The sequence below is a fragment of the Mustelus asterias genome, chromosome 16 (assembly GCF_964213995.1).
Source record: "Mustelus asterias chromosome 16, sMusAst1.hap1.1, whole genome shotgun sequence".
Taxonomy (NCBI): Eukaryota; Metazoa; Chordata; class Chondrichthyes; order Carcharhiniformes; family Triakidae; genus Mustelus; species Mustelus asterias.
The window spans coordinates 88,072,942-88,096,176 of NC_135816.1; the positions used below are offsets into that span (position 1 = coordinate 88,072,942).

Consider the following 23,235-nt stretch of genomic DNA (forward strand, 5'->3'; position numbering starts at 1 on the left):
AACGGTTATTTATGGTTTAAATCAGGCCAAGTTCAGGGAGCTGGTGCATAACGCAGCGAAATATTCAGTTACATCAATGTTTCAATTGATGAATAAATAAAGCAACTGCGAACTGCCCAGAGACTGCCCCGATGTGTGCACTGCAAGGATGGAAAATGGCCCTCGAATTTCCAAGAGGCACATGCCAATACACAACGGAAACGGGATCACAGATGCAGGAGGGGAATGCAAAATTATCATCAATGGGTGGAATCGCAGCAAATCAGTGAGCTTCAGCCGCTGTCTAATGGCTGCCTCGGCATTCAGCGATCTCGCTCTGTGACTGACAGCTGCATCAGTGTTTCAGTGAGCGCATCGCATGACGAAAAAGCTATACCAGCCAATCAGAGTGTTGGCGTTATTCCTTCTCGCACTTAACCAGTCAGCAGATTAAACCCCTTAACTGACAGCCGGTTAAGGCAATCAATGAGCTTCTTGCAGTGACTGTCATTAACCGCAACCGATCAGGCAGGCTCAGGCAATCCTTGCTATTGACCAGCCGGAATAGCAATCACAACAGGCGGAATGTGACTGGAAACTGATCCAGGAAACGCAAAATGCGAGCAAGATGTTCCTTATTGAATCGGAACTCTTTGATAACTGACTGAAAGCTGTCTTACCCAAACACGGATCATTGACCACCCTGGAATGTCTTCGAACAAGACAAATAAGCTGCGAGATTCCAACCAAATGAAAGGAAATACCCTCAACTCATCAAGGCTATCCCCGCCACAGTGTGATTGACATTGCGCGTGATTGCAACTCATCGACCAGTTCCCGCAGCGTCATTTCCAAACTAGCGATGCGAGGTCCCGCCGTCAGTTCCGAGCAGGAGGCGGCTTCACCGTACTTCAGTCGGAGACGCGCTGAGACTTACGAAAATGCAACCTTCTCTCAGCGATCTGATTTAAGGCAGCACCAGATGGCAGAAGCACAGTCAACGAGAGAACAGGAACTCAGAGAAGAACAAGGATAGATTATTGAATCACATTATTCTTACAGCACAAAATGGTGCCTTTTCTTCCATCGAGTCTGCACAAGATCTCCGGATAACACCTCAAAACTTGTCGTTCTCCAATCTTTTCTCCGTAACCGGGCACATTCAGGTAATCGTCTAATTCCCGTTTCAATGCACCACGTAAGTCTGCACACTCAACTCCTTCTTTCTTGGCCTAATCAGAGTGCAAACAGTTTTTTTTGGAATCCACTGCATGTGCCCTGCTGAGTGCAGTTGCAATGCAAGACATATCAAATATTATCTAATTGAATGGCGGAGCAGCCTCGATGGACCGATTGGCCTACTTTTGCTCCTATGTCGCATGGTCTCATGGTTTGCTCTTAGCCATCCAGGAGGAAGCAAATTGTTTCACTCGGAGGTGCGCAATTCACGGCCTTCAAATTCACTCTCTGCAGCAGAAATACATTGGGGCAGCAGTTTGTAGCAAGAACAAGAATCACTGCACCAACTGTTCAATGATCTTTCTCCAGCACATTGATGTATGCCTATGTGTGTGCGCGTGGAAACTACCTTATCATACTTTAGAATAATGCAAACTGATGCAAAGGAAATTATTCAAGTGTCTGCATTATTTGTTTTCTCTTTTATTACGTTCATTCACTTCTGTTTGTTTCTCTTTTCCCCCATTCTTTGAGCTAAATTCTTGCGGAGGAGTTCATAGAATGTTTCCGTCATAGTTTTCTCGAACAGTATGAAATGGAAACTACGAGGGAGCAAGCAATCCCGTATTTGGTCCTCTGTAATGAGACAGGAATAATTAATTATCTCATAGTTAGTGATCCTCCGGAAGGAGCGTTGACAGTATGGTTGAATTTAAAATACAGATGCCGATTGAGAATGAAAATCCAGAACCAGTGTCTTTTGCTTAAGCAAAGGAGACTTCAATGGGATGAAGGAGGACTTGGTTTAGGTAGACCTTGAGTAAATACTTTATGGTGGGACAATTGAAGAACAGTGGAGGACTTTCAAAGCGATGTTTTACAGTGTGCAGCAAAAGTATATATATAGGACGGACTGTAGGAAAAGGGGTAATCTGCCATAAGTATCTAAGGAAATAAAGGAGGGAATTAGGTTGAAAGATAATACATACTGTGGCTGAATGGAGTTTTAACAATATACTGAAAGAACTTCAATCAAGCAAACCTGTTTTTTTGCTTAAAGTTGTTTTTTTTCACTCTGTTGGATTTTCTTGTGGCCAGTGGTCTGGAATATGTCAAAGGACAGAAGGTTTCAGATTCAACAGCTTGTCGTTGGCAGGGATGAGTTGAGAACAGACTTTTGGGAGCCATTGGAATGTAACCACATGCACGTAGGAGGCCCAGAGAGACGAGGTCTGGCATGACTGATAATACGATTCTGGTTGGATTATTGGCCTAGTCAAACGATGAAATTGAGGTTCTGATCAATTATTTGGCTGACCCTTTTGAGTTTTAACTCTGCTAATGAAAATAACTTGTTCAGGAAGGCAGTGTCAAGAAGCCGGGAACCAAGCTTACAAGGAGAGACAACATCTGGAAGGAGAAGAGAACAAAGAACTGATTCCATGTGCCAACAAAATCCGGGCCAGGTTCTACGTGTAAGTGGAAATCAACCTTAAGTTATGTAAAGGAACAGATTCTGAGTATTTGGTTTATGCATCGTAAGTATTTATCATTGTTTAAGTAGCTACAGAATAAAGGAAATTGCGTTTCAGTATTTAAGACTTTGTGTGTTTATTCAGTACAGAGGTTATAACACACAGGTTTGAACAACAACATCAGGAAGCAAAGATTAGCGGGCAACTAGAGGATGGGAAATCGTTAACGGTCAACAGAAAAGCATGAAAAAAGTTATAAAGCAAAGTAAAGATAGATTATGAGGGTAAACTAGTGTAGTATGTACAAAAAAGCAAATTTTCTACAAATGCACAGAACGAAAAAAAAATGGCTACGGTATACATTGGCCCTTTAGAGGATGAGAACAGGGATTTAATAATCGGAAATGTTGAAATGACTGAGGCCTTGAAAACGTATTTTCTGTTGGACTTCACAGCAGAAGACGCAAATCACAGAAAATTGATGAGAAGGATTCTATGGCGGTTGAGGACCTGGAAACGGTTATTATCACTTCAGTGGCATAGTTGGGCAAGCTCATGGGCTTAAAGGTAGATTAGTCTCCTGGCCCTGATGAAATGCATCACAGGTACTCAAGAAGATGGCTGAAGAAATAATATGGTAATTCACCAAAATTAGCCAGACTCTGGGGCGGTTCTGGCACATTGGCAAACAGCAAATGTGACATCACTGTTTGAAAATGAAGATTGACAAAAGGGAGGTAACTATAGGCTGGTTAGCTTAACTTCTGTAATGGGGAAATGCTTGAATCCACCATCATGGAAGAAATAGCGAAACTTCTGGATGGAAATTATCCCATTGAGCAGACAGAGCATGGATTAATGAAAGGCAGGCGATGTGTAAATATTTTACTGGAATTCTTTGAGGACATTACGAGAGCGGTAGACATCAGGGAACCAGTGGATGTGGTATGACTGGAATTCCAGAAGACATTCAACAAAGTGCAGCACGAAAGACAGCTGCATAAGGTAAAGGTGCATGGTATTACGGGTAATGTATTAGCATGGATAGGGGATTGGCTAACTAACAGAAAACAAATAGTGTGGATAAATGCGTGTTGCTATGGTCAGTGACTCGTGGTGTGCTTCGAGGACCAGTTTCTTTTGGAATTCACTGCACGTGCCCCGCAATTGTTTACAATTTACATAGACGATTTGGAGTTGAGGACCAAGTGTAGTGTGTCAAAATTCGCAGATGACACTAAGGTATAGCAATGTGCACAGAGGACACTGAACATCTGCAGAGGGATATCGATAGTTTAAGTGAGTGAGCAAGGGGCTGGCAGATTGAAGGCAATGTTCGTAAATGTGAGGTCATCCATTTTGCTAGGAATAACAGCAAAATGGACTATTATTTCAATGGTTAAAAAAAAATGCAGCAGCATGCTGGTCTGCAAAGGGGCCTGGTTGCCCTTATGCATGAGTCACAAAAAGTTGGTTTGCAGGTGAAGCAGGTAATTAAGAAGGCAAATGGAATGTTGTCCTTCATTGCCAGAGGGATGGAGTTTAAAAAACAGGGCGTTTATGTTGCAGCTATATTAGGCATTGATGAGGCCACACCTGGAGGACAGTGTACAGTTTTGGTCTCCTTACTTGAGAAAAGGTATACTGGCACTGGAGCGGGTGCAGAGAAGATTCACTAGGTTGATACTGAAGTTGAGAGGGTTGTCCTATGAGCAGAGACTGAATAGTCTGGGACAATACCCTCATTAGAATTGAGAAGAATGAGGGACGGATCTTACAGAAACAAATACAATGATGGAGGGAATAGATAAGCTAGAAGCAGGGATGTTGTTTCCACTGGCGGGTGAAACTAGAATTAGGGTGTATAGCCTTAAAGGGAAGAGGAGCACATTTAGGACTGAGTTGAGGAGGAACTTATTCACTCAAAGGGTTCTGAATCTGAGGAATTCTCTGCCCCGTGAAGCAGTTGAAGCTACCTCCTTGAATATTTTAAGACATTGATAGATGGGTTTTTGAACAGTAGAAGAATTAAGAGTTATGATGAGTGGGCGTGTAAGCGGAGCTGAGTCCACAAAAGTTAAGCCATGACCCTATTGAATGGCAGAGCAGGCTTGAGGGGTCAGATGGCCTACTCCTGCTTCTAGTTATTATGTTCATGGTCAATGCAAGTCTGTTGACTCTGGCGAGTTCCTCCATTTCTCTCATTATTGCCTTTGTAAGAATTAGCAACACGAGGAGGCCATTCCGCCACTCCAGTCGATTCTATCATTGAATAAGTTCAGGGCTTAACAATATCTGATGTCTATTTTTCCGCCACATTTTACATCCCACAAGTCCCTCGACAACCAAAATTATATCGAACTCACTGTTAAATCGAATCAATGACAGAACACCCCCAATCTCTCTGGAATTGAGAATTCCCAAGATTCACAATCTTCTGAACGAAATAATTATTCCGCATCTGAAGTCCTGGCCTCCTCTACTATCCCGTGTTCTTGACCATCAAGCCAGAACAACTAGGGTTGGCCTATAAATGCTTGCCTCGCCAGCGACGCCGAGGTCCCATAAATACAAAAAACCGTCTCTCAGCATCTATCCCGGTGAACATTCCAAGAATGAAATTGTCTCTTATTTGTCTCATCTCCAGGCGATATCGGCCGACTTGACTCAATCTCTCCGCAAAGAATAATGTTCTGTTCCTCAGAATCAATTCATTCAGCCTTACTTATGTCTTCTCTAAGGTGTATGTCCTTTTCTAGATGCAGAGAGTAAAACTGTTCACAATCGAACTAGAGACTTACGGATACTCCTGTCACGAGTGCAGTACCGTGACTGATATAAACAGCGCCCAGGCCTCGATTCTCAAACCGCATGATTTCCTCAACAACAACATTTTAAATATAATTAAGTACAATATGCGCACTTTCCTCTCCCGTTTTCTTCATTGGGACTGCGGGAAAGGGAAATGGGAATGAGGAGGTGGTGCTAGGTCGAGAAAGGAAAGGAGGGATTGGTTGTTACTGTAACTCTCCTTGACTTTGGTAGTCGTGATCACTGGTAGCCCCATCCCCTGTAACAAAGGTTGTGACTTTTGCAGCCACAAGGCACAATTCATTGTAACTGAAGGTGGTTTTATACTTGGGCACTTGTGTCATCTCAATGGCTTTGCGCTCTTGGGACAGAAGATGTAGAAATACATGGTCGACATGTCCTTCTCCCCCCTGTTACAGCACTGCTAAGCCTGAGCCGGGGACAAGGGATCAGAGAAACTCACGGTGAGATTTCCGAAGCAGCATTGCTTCCCCTTGAAGCAACATCACCCTCAGATAATATATTTTATCCAGTCTGAAATGATCAAACATATGAAAATTGGGCTGATTCAGGCCCACGCCCCGCTCAAGAAAAGGATAATGCCTGATCCTCGTGTTACTGCCTGGAAAAGGGATCGATCACAATCCCAACTATACAAATTTACCCCTCATAAAATGGAGATTTAAAACACAACACCTTAGTTCCTGCTTTCTAATAATGGACCTATACCAAACGACCCTTCCATGAAATTGGACTGGGAGTGGTGATGTAAAGCAAGCTTCAGTCTGCATCTGAACCCACACTGCACCTGCCGAGTGAATGTTTGAGTGCGAGACGGAACAGCGAATTTCACTCTGTATCTAATTCTGTGCTTACCCAGTTCAAGAATAGTTTGATGTGGCAATGTTAATGGATAATTTTTCTGTATATGTAACCCCGTACAGTGTTTGTCATGTGAGTGACACCTTCAGTGCCTCCCCCAAATGTGTTCAACAAGGAACGGTACTGATACATCAGCTGAGCTGGCGGGGAGGGGTGGTGGTGGGGGGGGGGGGGGGGGGGGGGGTGGCGGGTGTTGGTGTGGCATGTGCCAACAAGCAAGAAATTACTTGACATGTTTGACCTAATGCGATTGGACTTAATGGGGACCAGAGTCGATGTTGAGAGAAACCAGGGCAACTCCCTCTTGATTGTATTCAACAGTATCACCATCTCTGCCGATGGTACAGGACAATCCATGATGGTGAACGTGGTGGCGGGGATATTTTCTGAAAGGACTGATTCCGTCAGAATCATTTGCTAGGCTGTTGGTTCGCTAATCTGCGAGGCAGCTCTCCAAATATTGGTCAAAACCACCAGATCTTGAGAAGGAGAACTTCGTAAAGGCAATAGTCCGGTGTTTATTATTTCTGGTGTCTCTACCGGGACCGGATGTTCCACTGCTTTCATCATTGGCTTTCTATCGCCATCATACAACTGACTGTTCTGCGAAGCCATTTCAGATGGTTTTTAAGAGTCAGCCGCCTTGTTCCGAGTCTACACGTTCAGAAAAGCAAAGCCACTTAAATATGACAGAGTTCATCCGCTAAAGTGAACCATTAGTGTTGATAAAAATCACATTTGCGATTAGCATTAGCCTTTTATTTCCATATTTTTCGATTGATTGAGTTCAAATTCTCCGATCTGTCGAAGGAGAATTACCCCGTATTACCTGTCCAGTGGCAACATCACTACGGCGCCCCTGCCCTTTAGATATCATTGCAGATACAACAATGGCCTCATGTATAATTTGATCTGCCCATGCAAGGACAGTATTGATCTGAAACTGATTCACACGACCAATTCAGATATCACAGTGAACTCAATCTGATGATCAGCATCTAACCAGAAACATCAAAAACCTCCTTCATATTTCACTACGCAACCGTTACATCACTGGTCTCATTTAGTAAGAAGTCTCACAACACCAGGTTAAAGTCCAACAGGTTTATTTGGTAGCAAAAGCCACTAGCTTTCGGAGCGCTGCTCCTTCGTCAGGTCAGTGCCCAATCAGGCAGACCACTGAATTCCTTCCTATTCTGAACGCACTAACAGATAAAACACTAACCACGTTTTTATACCCCCTCAAATCAAAATCAAGCAAAGCCCTTGCTTTTATTGTCACAAACTACCCTCATACATCGCTGGCCTCACTCCTATTTCTCTACCGATCATGCCACATCATTGACCATTCACTTTTGGACATTACCAATCCCGATGCAGAGCTGGCCTTATTGTTTCTATGGATACATATAAATTATTGACCTCAATCTTCCTGTCAATGCCAATCCAGATGTATCACTGCCCCTCCATTATTCTTAATCGCCACCAATAATCGATCATCTCACTCCTCATGTCACTACACATTGACAAACATCACAGGATCTCACTCCAAATGTCATTACACATTCTGATACCTCAATTATCATCTTTACGGGCACTTAGCAGCCAGAAAAAATAGCTCACCTCACTTTGTAACACTATCCATTCCCACTAAACTCACACTTATTGTCACTGTACGCCCAGACACATCACTGAACGTCCAAATTAGGGAACAGTTGAAGAACATGGTGACATGTCCTGTTGCAATAATTATTATATTAATTAATAAACATTTAAAACATGAACAGCTGATACGTCCATGGTTCATGTAGTGTCCATGGTTCATGCAGCGCCAAATGGAGGACTGAAATTAATGGACCAGGAGAATTAAGAAACCTTAAAGAAATACTAACGATGAACATGAGGGAACAGAGAGAGGGAAAAAAAATGAAAGTAGCAGGAGGTATATGATACTTGCAACATCATTGAGTGAAGAGACAGGGCAGGTATTCGACTGGCCGCAATTGAATGAACAATTGTAGCCAGAGATAAGAATGAGCAGCGGGGCAAACACACAAGAAACTTTGGAACCACCAGGAATGGCTATGCAGGCAGAGTCCACAGCCAAAGGGCAGTGTTTCAATGGCGAGAGGTGATTCCCAGAAATAAGATAAAAGGATAAATGAGGAATGCAAGAAGCAGAGACAAAAGGATAGGAATTGACATCCGGAGGAGTGGACATGAAGGGATGAGAAAGATCGTCAAAAACTTCCCTGATGGCAGAAGGAAAACAGCAGACACAGTCTCTCCTGCATCTTCTTTGATTTTCAGCTACTGATATCTGCTCCAAAACGAAAGCAAATAAGTTATTCCAAATGCAAATACTGAAAATGTATGAAACTTGCCTTGGCAAAATATTCCCCGAATTATAGGTCAATCTGCCTTCCGTCTGTCCATCCGTTCCTCCCTTCCTCCATTCCTCCTTCCGTCCATCTGTCCATCTGGCCATCCTTCATCCATCTGTCTCTCTGAACGTCCATCCACCCATTCATCCATGCATGCATCCATCCATCCGTACGTACATACATCCATCCATCCATCCATCCATCCATCCATCCATCCATCCATCCATCCATCCATCCATCCATCCATCCATCCAAACACATGACCATACCAGCCTGCTCTGTCGTCAGAATTCATCATGGCTGATCAGGCTGCGAAATTAATCTCACATTCTTGCCAACTCTCTTGTTTGTCAATAATGTATCTAGTTCTGCCTTCATGATATCCAAAGATTATATTTTCACTGCATGTTAATGAAGAGAGTTGAAAGGCAAACAAACTGAGAAAAAAAATCCTCACTGCTTTTTAAATTGAGCGACCCCTTATTTTAAATGAGTGCCCTTTATGTCCAGGTTCTCGAGCAAGGGAAAGCACCTCCTTGACATCCAAATTCTCAATTCACATCAGGATCCTAAAAGATTTGATCAAGTTGCGTCTCCTTTCTGAGCGGCACAGTGCCACAGTGGTAGCACTGCTCCTTCACAGAGTCATGGACACACGTTCAATTCCTGGCTTGGACTAATGTCAGAGTGGAGTCTGCACGTTCTCCCTACGCTTGCATGGCTTTTTTCCGGGTGCTCCGGTTCCTTCCACAATCCGAAAGAGGTGCTGGTAAGGTGCATTGGCCATTCTAAATTCCCCCTCGTTGTAACGAGGGATGCGCTGGAGTGTGGTGACTGGGGGATTTTCACAGAAAATTCATTGCACTGTTAATATAAACCTACATGTGACACAAATAAACTTTAAAGATAAACTTTAGTGGGCACAAACAGAAGCTCTCCATTCTTTCCTCGTCAGACAGGCAGCCCATTCCTGGTATAAATCTAGAAAACCTTTTCTGAAATAGTTATAATGCATTTACATGTCTTCTTAAAGAAGGAGAGCAATACTGTACACAATAAGCCAGATGTGATCTCACAAATCCCCTGTACAACTGAAAGAGGACCTCCCTACTTTGGTAGTCAATTCACTTCATAATAGGCAAATATATGTATATATTAGTTTTGCTAGTTAAATGCTGTACCTGCATACTGGCCATCGCTATTCCTGTGTTAAGGCATCCAAATCCCCTGAATTTCAGGGTTCTGCATCATCTCACCCCTTAGATAATGGGTTCGTTACTTAGTCGGGCTAGCAAAAAGGAGAATTTTACTTTTTCCCGCAGTATACCTCAATTGCGAGATTTCTGCCTCACATTTAAACAATTCATGTCTTCCTGTCGCCTTCTTACGTCCTCTTGTAAAATTACTTCCTTGCAATATGTTTGTGTCATTAGCAAAACGGGTTTCAGCCCCTTCATCCAAGTCATTTATATCAATTATTAAATGTTGAGGCCCCAGCATTTATCCCTATGAAACATTACTCGAGCATCCTGCCAACCAAAAACAGATACATTTATGCCACCTCTCTTTTTCTTGTTAGCTAACCAAATTTCTATCGATGACCATATCTTACTTGCTACAACAAGAACTTTTCCTTTCTGCAGTATCATTTGCTACAGCGAAGTTCTGAGTTGTGAAGAGGAAGCAAGGAGTTTTCAAGATAAATGATACAAATCACTGAGTGGACAAACGCACGTCACATGCAGTACAACGTGGCTATATTTGGAATTGTACACTTCGGTGTGAAAAGCAGAAAGGATGAGTGTTATCTAAACGCTGATGTATGGGAAACTGTGAATGCCCCAAGAGACCTGGGTGTTCTTGTAGACCAGTCAATAAAAGTGGCGAGGCTGGTACAGCACGCAATTAGGAAGGCAATTGTTAAGTTGGACTTCATTTCAAAAGGATGTCTCAGTGCAGTTATACAGGGCCTTAGTGAGACTACAACTGTAGTAATGCGTGCAGTTTACGTCTCTCTACCTAAGAAGGGATATGCACATGTAGGGTGTGTAGCAGATGTTATGAGCTTGGCAGGACTTACCTGTGAGGGACATTAGTTCGAGTAGGGCTGCATTCACGAGAGCTCAGAAAGACGAGAGGTGATCTGAATGAAACGTATCAAATTCTAAAAGGGCTAAACAGAGGACAGGCAGGGAAGATGTTTTCCTTGCTAAATGATTCGAGAACAAGGACTGTGATGTCGAAATATGTCTTCCCCCAAGTGTCGTGATCCTGCGAAATTCTCTACCACAGAAGTAGTTGAATATATTCAAGAAAGAAGTCGACAATTGTTTAGATTTTAATTGCATCGAGGAATATGGGGACGAAGCATGAACGATATATATTTATGATCTTCCAGTCAAAGGGAAATTTTCCCAAATCCAGGCAAATTTGTAAAATTATGACTGAAGCATCTGCCTGCACACTGGATTTCAGGGTGAAGCCCATCTGGATCCGGGGATCTATCTATCAGCCCGTAGAATCATAGAATCCATACAATGCAGAAGGAGGCAATTCAGCTCATGAAGTTTGCACCGAATCACCGAAATAGCATCTTTCTCAGTTCCAAATTCACACCCCATCCCGCTAACCCAGTTTCCACGACGAATCCATCATAGCTATAGATCGTTGTGCACTACAGGGCAGTTTAGCATCGATAATCCAGCGTATTGTTGGACTGTGGGAGGAAACTGGAGTACCCAGGGGAAACCAAAGAACAAACAAGCTCCACACATACAGTCACCCAATGCCATAATTGAACCTGGGTCCCTGGCGCTATGAGGCAGCAGGCCCAACCATTGAAACACCATGCAACCCTGGGACCATAATCCATTCTTGACCATATCTCTTCAACCACTGGAAGTTTTCAGTGCAATCCAGCAATCTTCAGCCAGAAATGCCGAGTGCCTGATCCATCTCGGCCTCCTCCGGTGGTCCCCAGCATCTCAGACGCCAGTCTTCATCCAATTCGATTTACTCCACGTGGTATCAAGAAACGGTTGGAGGCACTAGATACTTCCAAAGGCATGGGCCCTGATAACATTCCGGCAATAGTACTGAAGACCTGTGCTCCAGAACTTGCAACTCCCCTAGCCAAGCTCTTCCAGTACAGTTACAACAGTGGCATCTACCCAACAATGTTGAAAATTGCCCAGGTATGTCCTGTACACAAAAAGCAGAACAAATCCTCCCCAGCCAATTACGGCCAATTCAGTCTACTCTTGATCGTCAGTAGAGTGATGGAAGCGGTCATCAACAGTGCTATGAAGGAACACCTGCGCAGCAATAACCTGCTCAGTGATGCCCCGTTTGGGTTTCGCCAGGGTCCCTCAGCTCCTGACCTCATTACAGTTTTGGTTCAAACATGGAAAAAAGAGCTGATTTCTAAGGCCGCATTTGACCGAGTGTGGCATCAGGGAACACCAGCAAAACTGGAATCAGTAGGTATCAGGGGGCAAACTCTCCACAGGTTGGAGGCATACCTGGTACTTTGGAAGATGGTTGTGGTTGTGAAGGATCGGTCATCCCAGCTCCAGTACATCTCTGCAGGAAACCCTCAGGGTAGTGTGGTAGGTCCAACAATCTTCATCAATGACCTTCCGTCTGTCGTAAGGTCAGAAATGGGGATGTTCATCGAAGATTGCACAATGTTTAGCACCATTCACGACTCCTCAGATACTGAAACACGCCATGGTCAAATACAACAAGAACTGGACAATATCCAGTCTTGGGTTGACAGGTCGCAAGTAACATTCGCGCCACACAAATGCCAGGCAATGACCATCACCAATAAGAGACACTCTGACCACCGCTGTAACATTCAATGGTATAACTATCACTGAATCCCCCATTGTTCACATCATTGGGATTACCATTGACTAGAAACTCAACTGGACTCACCACATAAACACAGTGGCTGCAAGAGCAGGCCAGAGGTTAGGAATACTGCAGGAGTAACTCACCTACTGACACCCCAGACTCTATCCGCCATCTACAAGGCAAAAGTCAGGAGTGTGGTGGAATACTCCCCACTTGCCTGGATGGGTGCAGCTCCAACAACAATCAAGAAACTTGACAGCATCCAGGAGAATGCAGCCCACTTGATCGGCACCCCACCTACAAACATTCAATCCCTCCACCACCGACGTTCAGTAGCCGCAATGTATACTAGCTACAAGATGCAATGCAACAATTCACTAATGATCCTTAGGGACAGACGAGTATCAACTGTGTTTGAGTCTTTGGGAATCAGTGTCCCATTTCACTGTCTAGCGGCCAGTGTTGCTGGGAAATCAAGGGAGGGAACATCCGAAATTAAGGACAAATAAAATCCCAAGAGGTCAGGATGTAAATTGTTATTGGTCGGGGTTGGTGACAGGGTCGATTATTGACTGACTTGTATTAATCTTTTACTGGATAATGCCTACCGGAAAAGTGGGGAAATTATTTTGAAAATGTACAATTGCTTTCACAGAGGCATTGTTTTTCAGAGTGATATTGGGCTGCCCGAATTCTCTACCTGGAATGCTGGGTTTCTTTATACCACACTCCCATTCGATGGTTTGGTTAATAAAGGCACGTCTTAGAATCAGTACACTAAGTTTCATGATTCTCTGTGTTTAGCTTAAGTTTAGCAATACGTAGCCTCGAGAGAACACTCCCGTCAACAGAGGGTGGAATGTTGTTGGTGGTAATCATGACGGTGATGGTGAAGATATAATCAGATCAACCATGACCTGATTGAATGGCAGAGAAGACTCGAGAGGCCAAGTGATCAATGTCTCCTCCTAATTCATGTTACTATTTAAGAAGAAGGAGTTGGAAAAAGTGGAAGTTAGGAACTTCTTTGAAAGGAAGACAACAGAAAATAAGTAACAAGGTTATGCCAGATACTTTGTAACTCCTGATGGAGAGATATTCCTTTGAGAAAGAAAATGGAACAGCAGTGCTTAACACAGGAAACTAAGCCAACACCAGATCCAAAAATAAATAGTAATAAATTCAAGTAGAATATTGAAATATGAAAGAGCAGCTAAACTAAACGTTAGTCCATTCGACTATGGAATTGGGGGGTTAGTGTCGAGAAACAAAGAAATGGCAGAGACTTTAAGAGCAATTTTATTGCCTTTGCACATCACATAATCTATAATCGTTACAACATAAGGGAGGTTATTCGGCCTGTCGTGTCTATGCTGGGTCTCCATAGATGCAATTTGCCTTGTGCCACTCACCCACTTTCATCCATCAGCCTTGGACTCCAACATTGAGTTCTAAATCAGTCAATTTAGAAGCTCCAAGTGTCCAGCTGAGGTTATTGCAGTTGCTCATCATTTTAATTCCAGAATATATGCAAATGTCTTTCAAACCGAGATAATTTCCATCGCCACTCATTTAACTGTAAAAAAAAACCTCACATTTGTTCCTAATTATCAATAACCATCATATTCACTCAACTGCATTATGGAGCCTGAATGCAATTACTGAGATAAAAACAGAAAGTGCTGGAAAAACACAGCAGATCAGCATGTATCTGTGGTGGGAGAAATTGAGCTCACATTTCGGGCCAATTTGACACTTACTTACAAACAGGAAGTGATCGAACTGCACTGAGAGTTTTGTGCTAACTAAAGGGGTAAGGACAGGCAGAGAAGAGTATAATCCCAGAATTGTTACAGCACAGAAGGCGACCATTCGGCTATTGTTTCGGCACCTCCTCTCCGAATGAACATGTTGGCTTCGTGCTAGTCATAAAGTCATCGAGCCATAGTGATATACAGCACAGAAACAGCCCCTTCAGCCAACTCATCCATGACGGCTAGGTTTCCAAAAGTGAACTGGTCCCATTTGCCTGCGTTTGGCCCATATCCCTCTAAACGTTTCCCATGCATGTACCTGTCCAAACATCTTTACAAGTGTTTAATTGTACCCGCGGCTACCACTCCCTCTGGCAGCTGATGTCATATACGCGTCATCCTCTCTGTGAAAAAGGTCTCCCTCATTATTTTATAAGGTCACCCTCATCCTCCTGCCCTCCTGGACAAACGAAAGTCCCAGCCTATCCAGCATCTCCTTATAATTCAAGCCTTCCAGTCCCAGTAACATCCTTGTAAACCTTTTTTGCAGCCTTCCCAGTTTAATAACATTCTTCCTTCAGTTCACCAGACGAATTCCCAAAATGGCAGGACTGACATATGAAGAAAGACACAGGATCATGTGATCTGTAGTTTTTCAGAATTCTGGCAAACATTTACACGGATGGCACGGTGGCACAGTGGTTCGCACTGCTGCCTCACAGAGCCAGAAACCCGTGTTCAATTCCAGCCTTGGGTGACTGTCTATGTGGATTTTGCACATTTTCCCCGAGACTGTACTCCGCGTACTCCTGTTTCCTCTCACAGTCCAAAGATCTGCGTGTTAGGTTGTTTGGCCAAGCTAAATAGATCCTTTGTGTCAGGCCGATTAGCAGGGTAAATACGTGATGATAGGGGCTAGGGTGTGGGTGGGATTGCGGTTAGTGCAAGCTTGATGGGCGAAGACGCTCCTTCTACACTGCAGAGATTCTATTCTATACATTTATGAGCAGACAAATTCAGTGAACTTGTTTATTCTATTAAGTAGGCGATGTTCTAATGGTATTTTCGCTAGATATTAATTCAAAAACTCAGCTATTGTTCTGAGGACCCGGGTTAGAACCTTGCCATGGCAGACGGTGGAATACAGAAAACAGCTATAATTTAGAATCTACTGATGACAATTAAACCAGATGAAGAGACACTGGATCGGCTGGGCATGTACTCACTGGAATGTAGAAGATTGACAGGGGATCTCATCGAAACGTATAATATCCTGATGGGACTGGACAGGCTAAATGGAGGAAGAATGTACCCGATGTTGAGGAAGTCCAGTACGAGGCATCACATTCTAAGAGTAAGGAGTAAGCCATTCAAGACTGAGGTGAAGAAGAATCTCTTCACTCAGAGAGTTGTGAACCTGTGAAATTCTCCAATACAGGGTGGAGAGAGCTGGACGTGGCCTTTACAGCTAAAGGAATCAGGTGATATGGAGATAAAACGAGAGTGGGATACTGAGAGTGCTTGATCAGCCTTGGTCATGTTGAATGGTGGTGCAGGCTCGAAGGGCCAAATGGCCTACTCCTGCACCTATTTTTTATGTTACTATATTTTCTATAGCAGGCTGACACCAGAGTTGCATGCAGTACTCCAAAGGTCGCCTGTCCATTATCTTGCACATTTGTAACAAAGTCCGAACTCCTGTACTCAGTGCTCTGACCGAAGAAGGCAAGTGTGCCAAATGCGTTCTTCACCCCTCTCTACCTGTGATGCCATTTTCAACGAACTATGTGTCTTCAACCAGAGGTCTCTCTGTTCGGCAACACGCCCCAGGATCCTACCATTAACTGTGTGAGCCCTGCCCTGATTTGTCTGACCGAAATTCAACTCCGCAGATTTATCTGAGTTAACCTCCATCTGCATTCCTCGACCCACTCAAAGTTCCATTGTAGTCTGAGACAACCTTCTTCACTGTCCCCAAAACGACCAATTTTGGTGTAATGCAAATTTACTAAACATGGCTCTTATATTCTCATCCGAATCGTTGGTAAATGAATACGATAGTGGACTCAACACTGATCCATGCCACACACCGCTAATGAGAGGCCTCCAATCTGAAAACACAACCCTCTGCCATCCTGTGTTCCATACGCGCAACCCCATCATCTATCCAACTGATTGCTTCTACCTTGATCCCATATAAGATAAGTTTACTGACTAGTCTACCGTGCGGTATTTTGACAAAGGCCTTGTTAGAGTCCATATAGACAATGTCTACCACATTGCCCTCATCGGTTTGCTTCGTCACCCCTTCAGAAAACTATTAAATTTGCCACGCAAAAAGCCGTACTCACTATTCCTAATCAGTCCTTGACTTTCGCAATGTACGTAGATGCTGTCTCTCAGAATCCCCCCAACAACCTACCCACCACCGTTGTTAGGCTCACTGGTCTACAGTTCCCTAGTTTTTGCCTGCCTTCTTTCTTAAATGATGACACAACGTTTGCCTCCCTCCAGTCTTCCGGCACCACATCGATGGATGTTGATGATAAATGTATCTCCGCAAGGGGCGGCAATTTCTTCCCTACCTTCTCAGAGTGTCCTGGGCAACAGTTGATCAGGTCGCGGGGATTTATCTACCTTTCTACGTTGTAAGAACCCCAGCATCTACTCTTCTGTAATGTGGACGCTTTTCAATACATCACTGTTTATTTCGCCGAGTTCCCATGCTTCCATGTCTTTCTCAACGGTAAATAATGACGAGAAATATTTATTCAGGATCTCACCCAACTCTTCTGGCTCCACGCATTGATGGCCTCGTTGATCTTGCTTTAGTCAGTTGTGGAATAGAGTATAAGAACAAGCAGGTAATCTTGGAGACGTACAAGACGTTACTTTGGCTACCGCTGGTGTACAGTGTTCAATTCTTGTTACCTCAATTATGCAAGGATGTGATAGCACAGGAGAATGTTCACCAGAATGTTGCCTGGAAAGCAGCATTTGTGCTATAAGGAGTGAAAAGTTTCAGTTGTTTTCTTTAGATCAGGCAAGGCTAAAGGCGGGGGAACATCATTGAGGTATATAACATTTTGAGGGAAATGGATAAGTTAAGCAGAGAGCACTGTTCACCTTGGTTGAGGGGTCAATTACGAGGGGGCATAGTTTTAGGGTAAGGGGCTGGAGATTCAGACGGCATATGATCATAAAACTGTTTCACTCAGGGGGTGGTGGGAATCTGGAATGCATTGCCTGAGAAGAATCATTAGAACCTTTAAAAATATTTGAAGAAACACTTGAAACTTCAAGGATATGGCACAAGTCCAGAACAATTAAATTATCACACCTTTAGTGGTAGTTATTTAGTGGTAGTGGGGTCAAATGGCCTTTTCTGTGCTATATGACTTTATGAATCTATTTCCATTTATGTTTAACGTAGACCCCAATGACGGTTTGCAATTGTGTGCAATCAGACATGCGGGATACAATTAAATCCCAGCTTTTCTAATTCCATTAAGAGGGATTTAACACAGCTGTCGTCAGCTGCTTTCTCAAACTTAAAGAAAAACATTTTGAACAAATTTTCAACTTGTGTATCCCTGTGGAGATCATGGCGGTTGTATAATAAGTGCACTGATAATGCATAACAAGCGTTTAATCCGGAGATATTGCTTGCTGCACGATAGAGCAGAATCACTTCAGACAGGAAAATGCATAGTACAGTTCGAACCGTCCGGAAAATATACAATTTGATTCTTGCTATATTTGGCGTTCCTGGTAAGGGTCTATAAATAATGAAGTTGTGTAAGTCTGTATGAGCTGTTTTCTGTTATTACACTGCGAATGATAATGTTACAGGGATTGAATTGCGACAGTTATACAGGCACGCAGTCACTATAACAACGTTATAATAACGTTATAATAATGTTAGAATAAAGTTAGTTAAATTTCCTGATTTATCTGAGCTCTTTATTTCGTTATCTCAATTGCTTCTGATTCACAGGCATTCTAAAGTAATTGCACATAGGAACATAAGAACGAGGAGCAGGCGCAGGCTATTTGGTTCCTCGCGCCTGCTCTGCTGTTCAATAAGATCATGGCTGATCTTTTCGTGGACTCAGTTCCACTTACCCTCTCACTCACCATAACCCTTAATTCATTTACTGATCAAATATATGTCTGTCTTTCACTGAAAAACATCCAACGAGATAGTCTCAACTCCTTCACTGGACAGGGAATTCCACAGATTCACAGAACATCGGGTGAATAAGTTTCTCCTCAAATCATACCTTAATCAGCTCCCCCTTATTATGAGGCTCTGCCCCCTAGTTCTGGTTTCACCCGCTAGTGGAAACAACCTGCCTGCTTCTATCTTATCTACTCCCTTCATTATTTGATATGTTTCTATGTGCTCAGCCCTCATTCTTCTGAATTTCAATTAATTACTTAAACACGGCAAAGTATTTTTTTAACAGATATCCATCTTTATATGTCCAATTTAAGCCATATCCCAAAGACATAAATCTTACTTCGGTACCAATTAGCATGAAACACAGATATGCTCACGTCGATGCTAGGTTGTCAGCCTTGTAACCTCTCTGGACAGATACAGAAAGAAACCTGCCGTCTGAATTTCATGCAGAAATGTCCAGAGAAAGACACATCCTCTAATAGTGGAATTTCCAAAAAAGTGACCTGGTTCCTGGCTGATCCCAGTCTTCTGATCTCAGAGATACTCAGAGCTATTTTTTTGCACAGCTCCCAAAAAAAGCGACTGAGTTGGCTTTCTGTCTGTGAGCTCAATCATGTGACTAATACTGTCAATCACCCTAATCGGTTACGCGACACAGTGGTTCGTACGGCTGCTTCACAGATCTAGGGACCTGGGTTCAATTCCCGGCTTGGGTCTTTGTCTGTGTTGAATTGGCAAGTTCTCCCCATGCCTGCGTGGGTTTCCTCCGGGTGCTCCAGTTTCCTTCCATAGTCTGAAAAGCATGCTGGTAAAGTGCATTGACCCGAACTGCCGCCAGAATGTGGCGACTAGAGGTATTTCACAGTTACTTCATTGTATTGTTAATGCCTTAATTGTAACTACAAATAAGTAAACTTAATAAATCCCCAGTAGAAAACAGTAAATTTACACCACTTTATTATCCCAGATTCAAACATTTTAACAATAAGATACGTTATGGTGCATTTTCCCTCTTTATATAACCATCCGTGCCCAACTGAGAAAAACAGTGTACACAATATTTGTTGTTAATTAAAGTCACTAAATCAACAAAGAGCGATCTCAGTTCAGTGCAATCTGAACGACATTGACTAAGTCGAGCAGGTCACGCCGGAAACAAAAAAAATCATGAACAGAATCAACTCCCAGAGGAAATGTGCCTCATTCGCAAAGACAATGAGATATTCTGTTTATCAGTGTTTCGACGAAGCAACAGGGGAACAGTCGATGCTCGATCAAGTCGTCTACAGTCAGAAAGTTCAAATTAATAATTTTATACCGAACTGATTTTCATGAAGCGCAGAAATAAGATGGTAAAAATTTGTATTGAGTTGGAAAGATTCAGTTTCCTTTGAAACTTGGACGACAAATCCCAAAATAGCAAACGATTCAAATACAGATTAGGACACCACTTCAAAAGATGTGATTGCAGAGAAACAATGGTTGACACTGAAAAATCTACGAGACAATTGTAAATTAATGTGCAATCGTTCAAGGCACAACAGCCTCAAAGTAAGCAAGTGACGAGGAAGAAAATGTAACGATGCGATACGGACGCCAAACGAAATTCGAAACCTCCGGAATGAATGATGTTTAGAGTGCAGCAGAAGAGGAATGACGTCTGTAAAGGATAGAGTAAAGAGAATATGATGTTATGCAAATTAGAGATCTAAAACAGACGGTAAATGTTTCCAAAAGGTTGGAACTAAAGGGATCAAGGGATACGGTGGACAGGCAGGATCAGGATATTGAACTCGATGATCAGCCATGATCAAAATGAATGGCGCAGCTGGCTCGAGGGATCGAGTGGCCTACTCCTGCTTCGAGTTCCTATGGGTCTATATTTGTAAATAGAGACAATAATCCGTGAGAGTAAATGTTAACCGAGAAAGTTGAAATTCCATTGGGAATAAGAAAGTTCCTCAAAATAATTCAAGTAACTTCAAACCAAATGTTAAGTGAACATAAGGAACATTTGGAAGTCAGTATCAATAAAGTAACAGTGCCTGAAACATTCATGGGACTAAATGGGAGCAAAAGGTCCGGCCCTGTCAGTCTGCATTGTAAAGTTGTTTTTTTAAAAAGAGGTAACTGCTTTGATAGTGCATCAATTGAATATGATTTTTGGAATTTTGGAATTACTTAGATTCGGTTACACCGAACTTTGAGAACTCGAACTTCCCAAGTGTATCAGGGAACCCAAGAATTCTTATGTTGAGGCTGATGTTTTGCCACAAAATAGGTGCGAACACGGAACTTAAACGTAAACAAGCATTGTCCTGCTATTTCTATGTATATATCAGGAGTAAGGAAGAGACACACAGTCACAAATGAATTCACCAGGTGCATGGCCTCCTCACCTGACCAAGCCATTCTCGCATGGCCCTTGAACATTAACCCCTGGAAGGAGTCACTACTTCAGGAGTGAGCAATTAACAAAAATATTCAAAGTACTCAACACTTACCTTTTGTTAGTTTGATGGCGGGGCAATGCTGGGAAGTTAATACTCGCATTGGATACACTCACTGATCTCTCCATCACACACACACACACACACACACACACACACACATACACACACACTTACCTCACACAGTCAAACACTCACACACACACACTCATCTCTTACACACACACGCGCACGCACACACACACACAAACAGACACACACATGCACATGTCTCCAGCAAACTCTGCCACACATGCACATGTCCTCCTTTCCTTCTCTCAACGACATGTCTTCTTATTTCTCACGCTCGCAGATGTCTCTCTCTCATTCACACATGCACATACACATCTCGCTCTCTGTCACACATACACGCAGCACTGGCGCACTCACCCTTCTCACACATTCGTGAACGCTTCATCCACACACACCCCCTCCCCACTCCCCCTCCCCTCCCCCCACCCTCCCCACACACAGACACACAACCTGCCCGCTCTCACAATCACTCACCGGCTCTTTCACGCGCACTAACCCCCATCACAGGCATTCATCTCCTCCACACTTGCAAAAATTAACCACGCTTCACAGACACCCTACCTCTCGACGCACAGTACCACAGTACTACCCCCCTTCACTAACCAGCACCACATACACTCACCACCCGACACTCTCACGCACATTACCCCCTCTCACGCACACTAACCCTCCCTCAAAGACATTCACCCTCCTCGCTCTCACACATCCTAGCTCCCCTCATAGACAATCACCCCGCTATTCTCCCGCACACTCACCCACACCTACACATTCTAACTGCCTTCATCCCCTCACAGACATCCACCCACATCCTCCACCCTCCACTCTCACACGCAAACCCCCTTCAAAACCTCTCACCCCGACTCTAATGCACACTAACCCTCAGTCGCACACTTTAACACCCCTCACCAACACATACCCTCTCCAGTCTCACCCATACCAATCCCCTCAAAGACAGATGCTCCTCCGCTCTCATGCATACTAAGCGCCCTCTTCGGCAGTCACCAGCTCCCACCCCCCCGCACCGCCCCCCCCCTCCCCGCCACCGTGCTCATGCATATGAGAATCGGAGAATCAAATAATTTTACAGCACAGAAGGAGGTATGTTGATACATCATGTCTACACCAGCGACCGAAAGAGCCAGTCATATTCTCCAGCCCTGCCTCGGCAGCCAACTAAATTCATCAGTTTCAAATATGTATCCAGCTCTATTTGAAATCTCCTATGGAATCCGCCGCCAGCACCCTTCATCATTTCATTGCAAACCCCAACATTTCACCGAGTGAAGAATATTGTCCAAATCTCACTGTTAAAAGAACATAAATAACATAACAACGAGGAGCAGGAGTAGGCCATCTGGCCCCTCGAGCCTGCTCCGCCATTCAATAAGATCATGGCTAATCTTTTTGTGGACTCAGCTCCATTTACCCGCCCGCTCACCTTAACCCTTAATTACTTTACTGTTCAAAAATTTATCCATCCTTGCCTTAAAAACATTTTCTGAGATAGCCTCAACTGCTTCGCTGGCAGGGAATTCCACAGATTCACAATCCTTTGTGTGAAGAAGTTCCTCCTCAACTCAGTCCTAAACCTGCTTCCCCTTTTTCTGAAACTATGCCCTCTCGTTGTAGTTTCACCCGCCAGTGGAAACAACTTCCCTTCTTCTATCTTATCTATTCCCTTCATAATCGTATATGTTTCCATAAGATCTCCCCTCATTCTTCTGAATTCCAATGAGTATAGCCCCAGTCTACTCACTCTCTCCTCATAGGCCAACCCTCTGCACTCCGGAATCAACCTAGCGAATCTCCTCTGCACCCCCTTCAGTGCCAGGATATCTTTTCTCAAGTACGGAGACCAAAATCGTACACAACACTCCAGGCGTGGCCTCACCAGCACACTATAAAGCTGCAACATAATCTCGCTGTTTTTAAACTCCATCCCTCTAGCATTGAAGGACAAAATTCCATTTGCCTTCTTAATTACCTGCTGCACCTGCAAACCAACTCCTTGAGATTCCTGAACAAGGACACCCAGGTCCCTCTGCACAGCAGCATGTTGCAATTTTTTTACCATTTAAATAATAGTCCATTTTGCTGTTATTCCTACCAAATTGGATGACCTCACATTTACCAACATTGTACTCGATCTGCCAGACCCTCGTCCACTCATTTAGATTATCTATATCCCTTTTCAGACTTTCAGCG

General features: G+C 43.5%; 1 protein-coding gene across 1 annotated transcript in view; it reads left to right on the forward strand.

Annotated features, from left to right (window-relative positions):
• The first annotated feature begins 3,410 nt into the window (after nt 1–3,410).
• Nucleotides 3,411–23,235, forward strand: part of LOC144505579 (uncharacterized) — a 50,894-nt gene continuing 31,069 nt past the window's right edge. The window contains exon 1 of the mRNA XM_078231699.1: nt 3,411–3,578. Coding sequence (XP_078087825.1) covers nt 3,411–3,578 — 168 coding nt within the window. The remainder of the gene's footprint in view (nt 3,579–23,235) is intronic.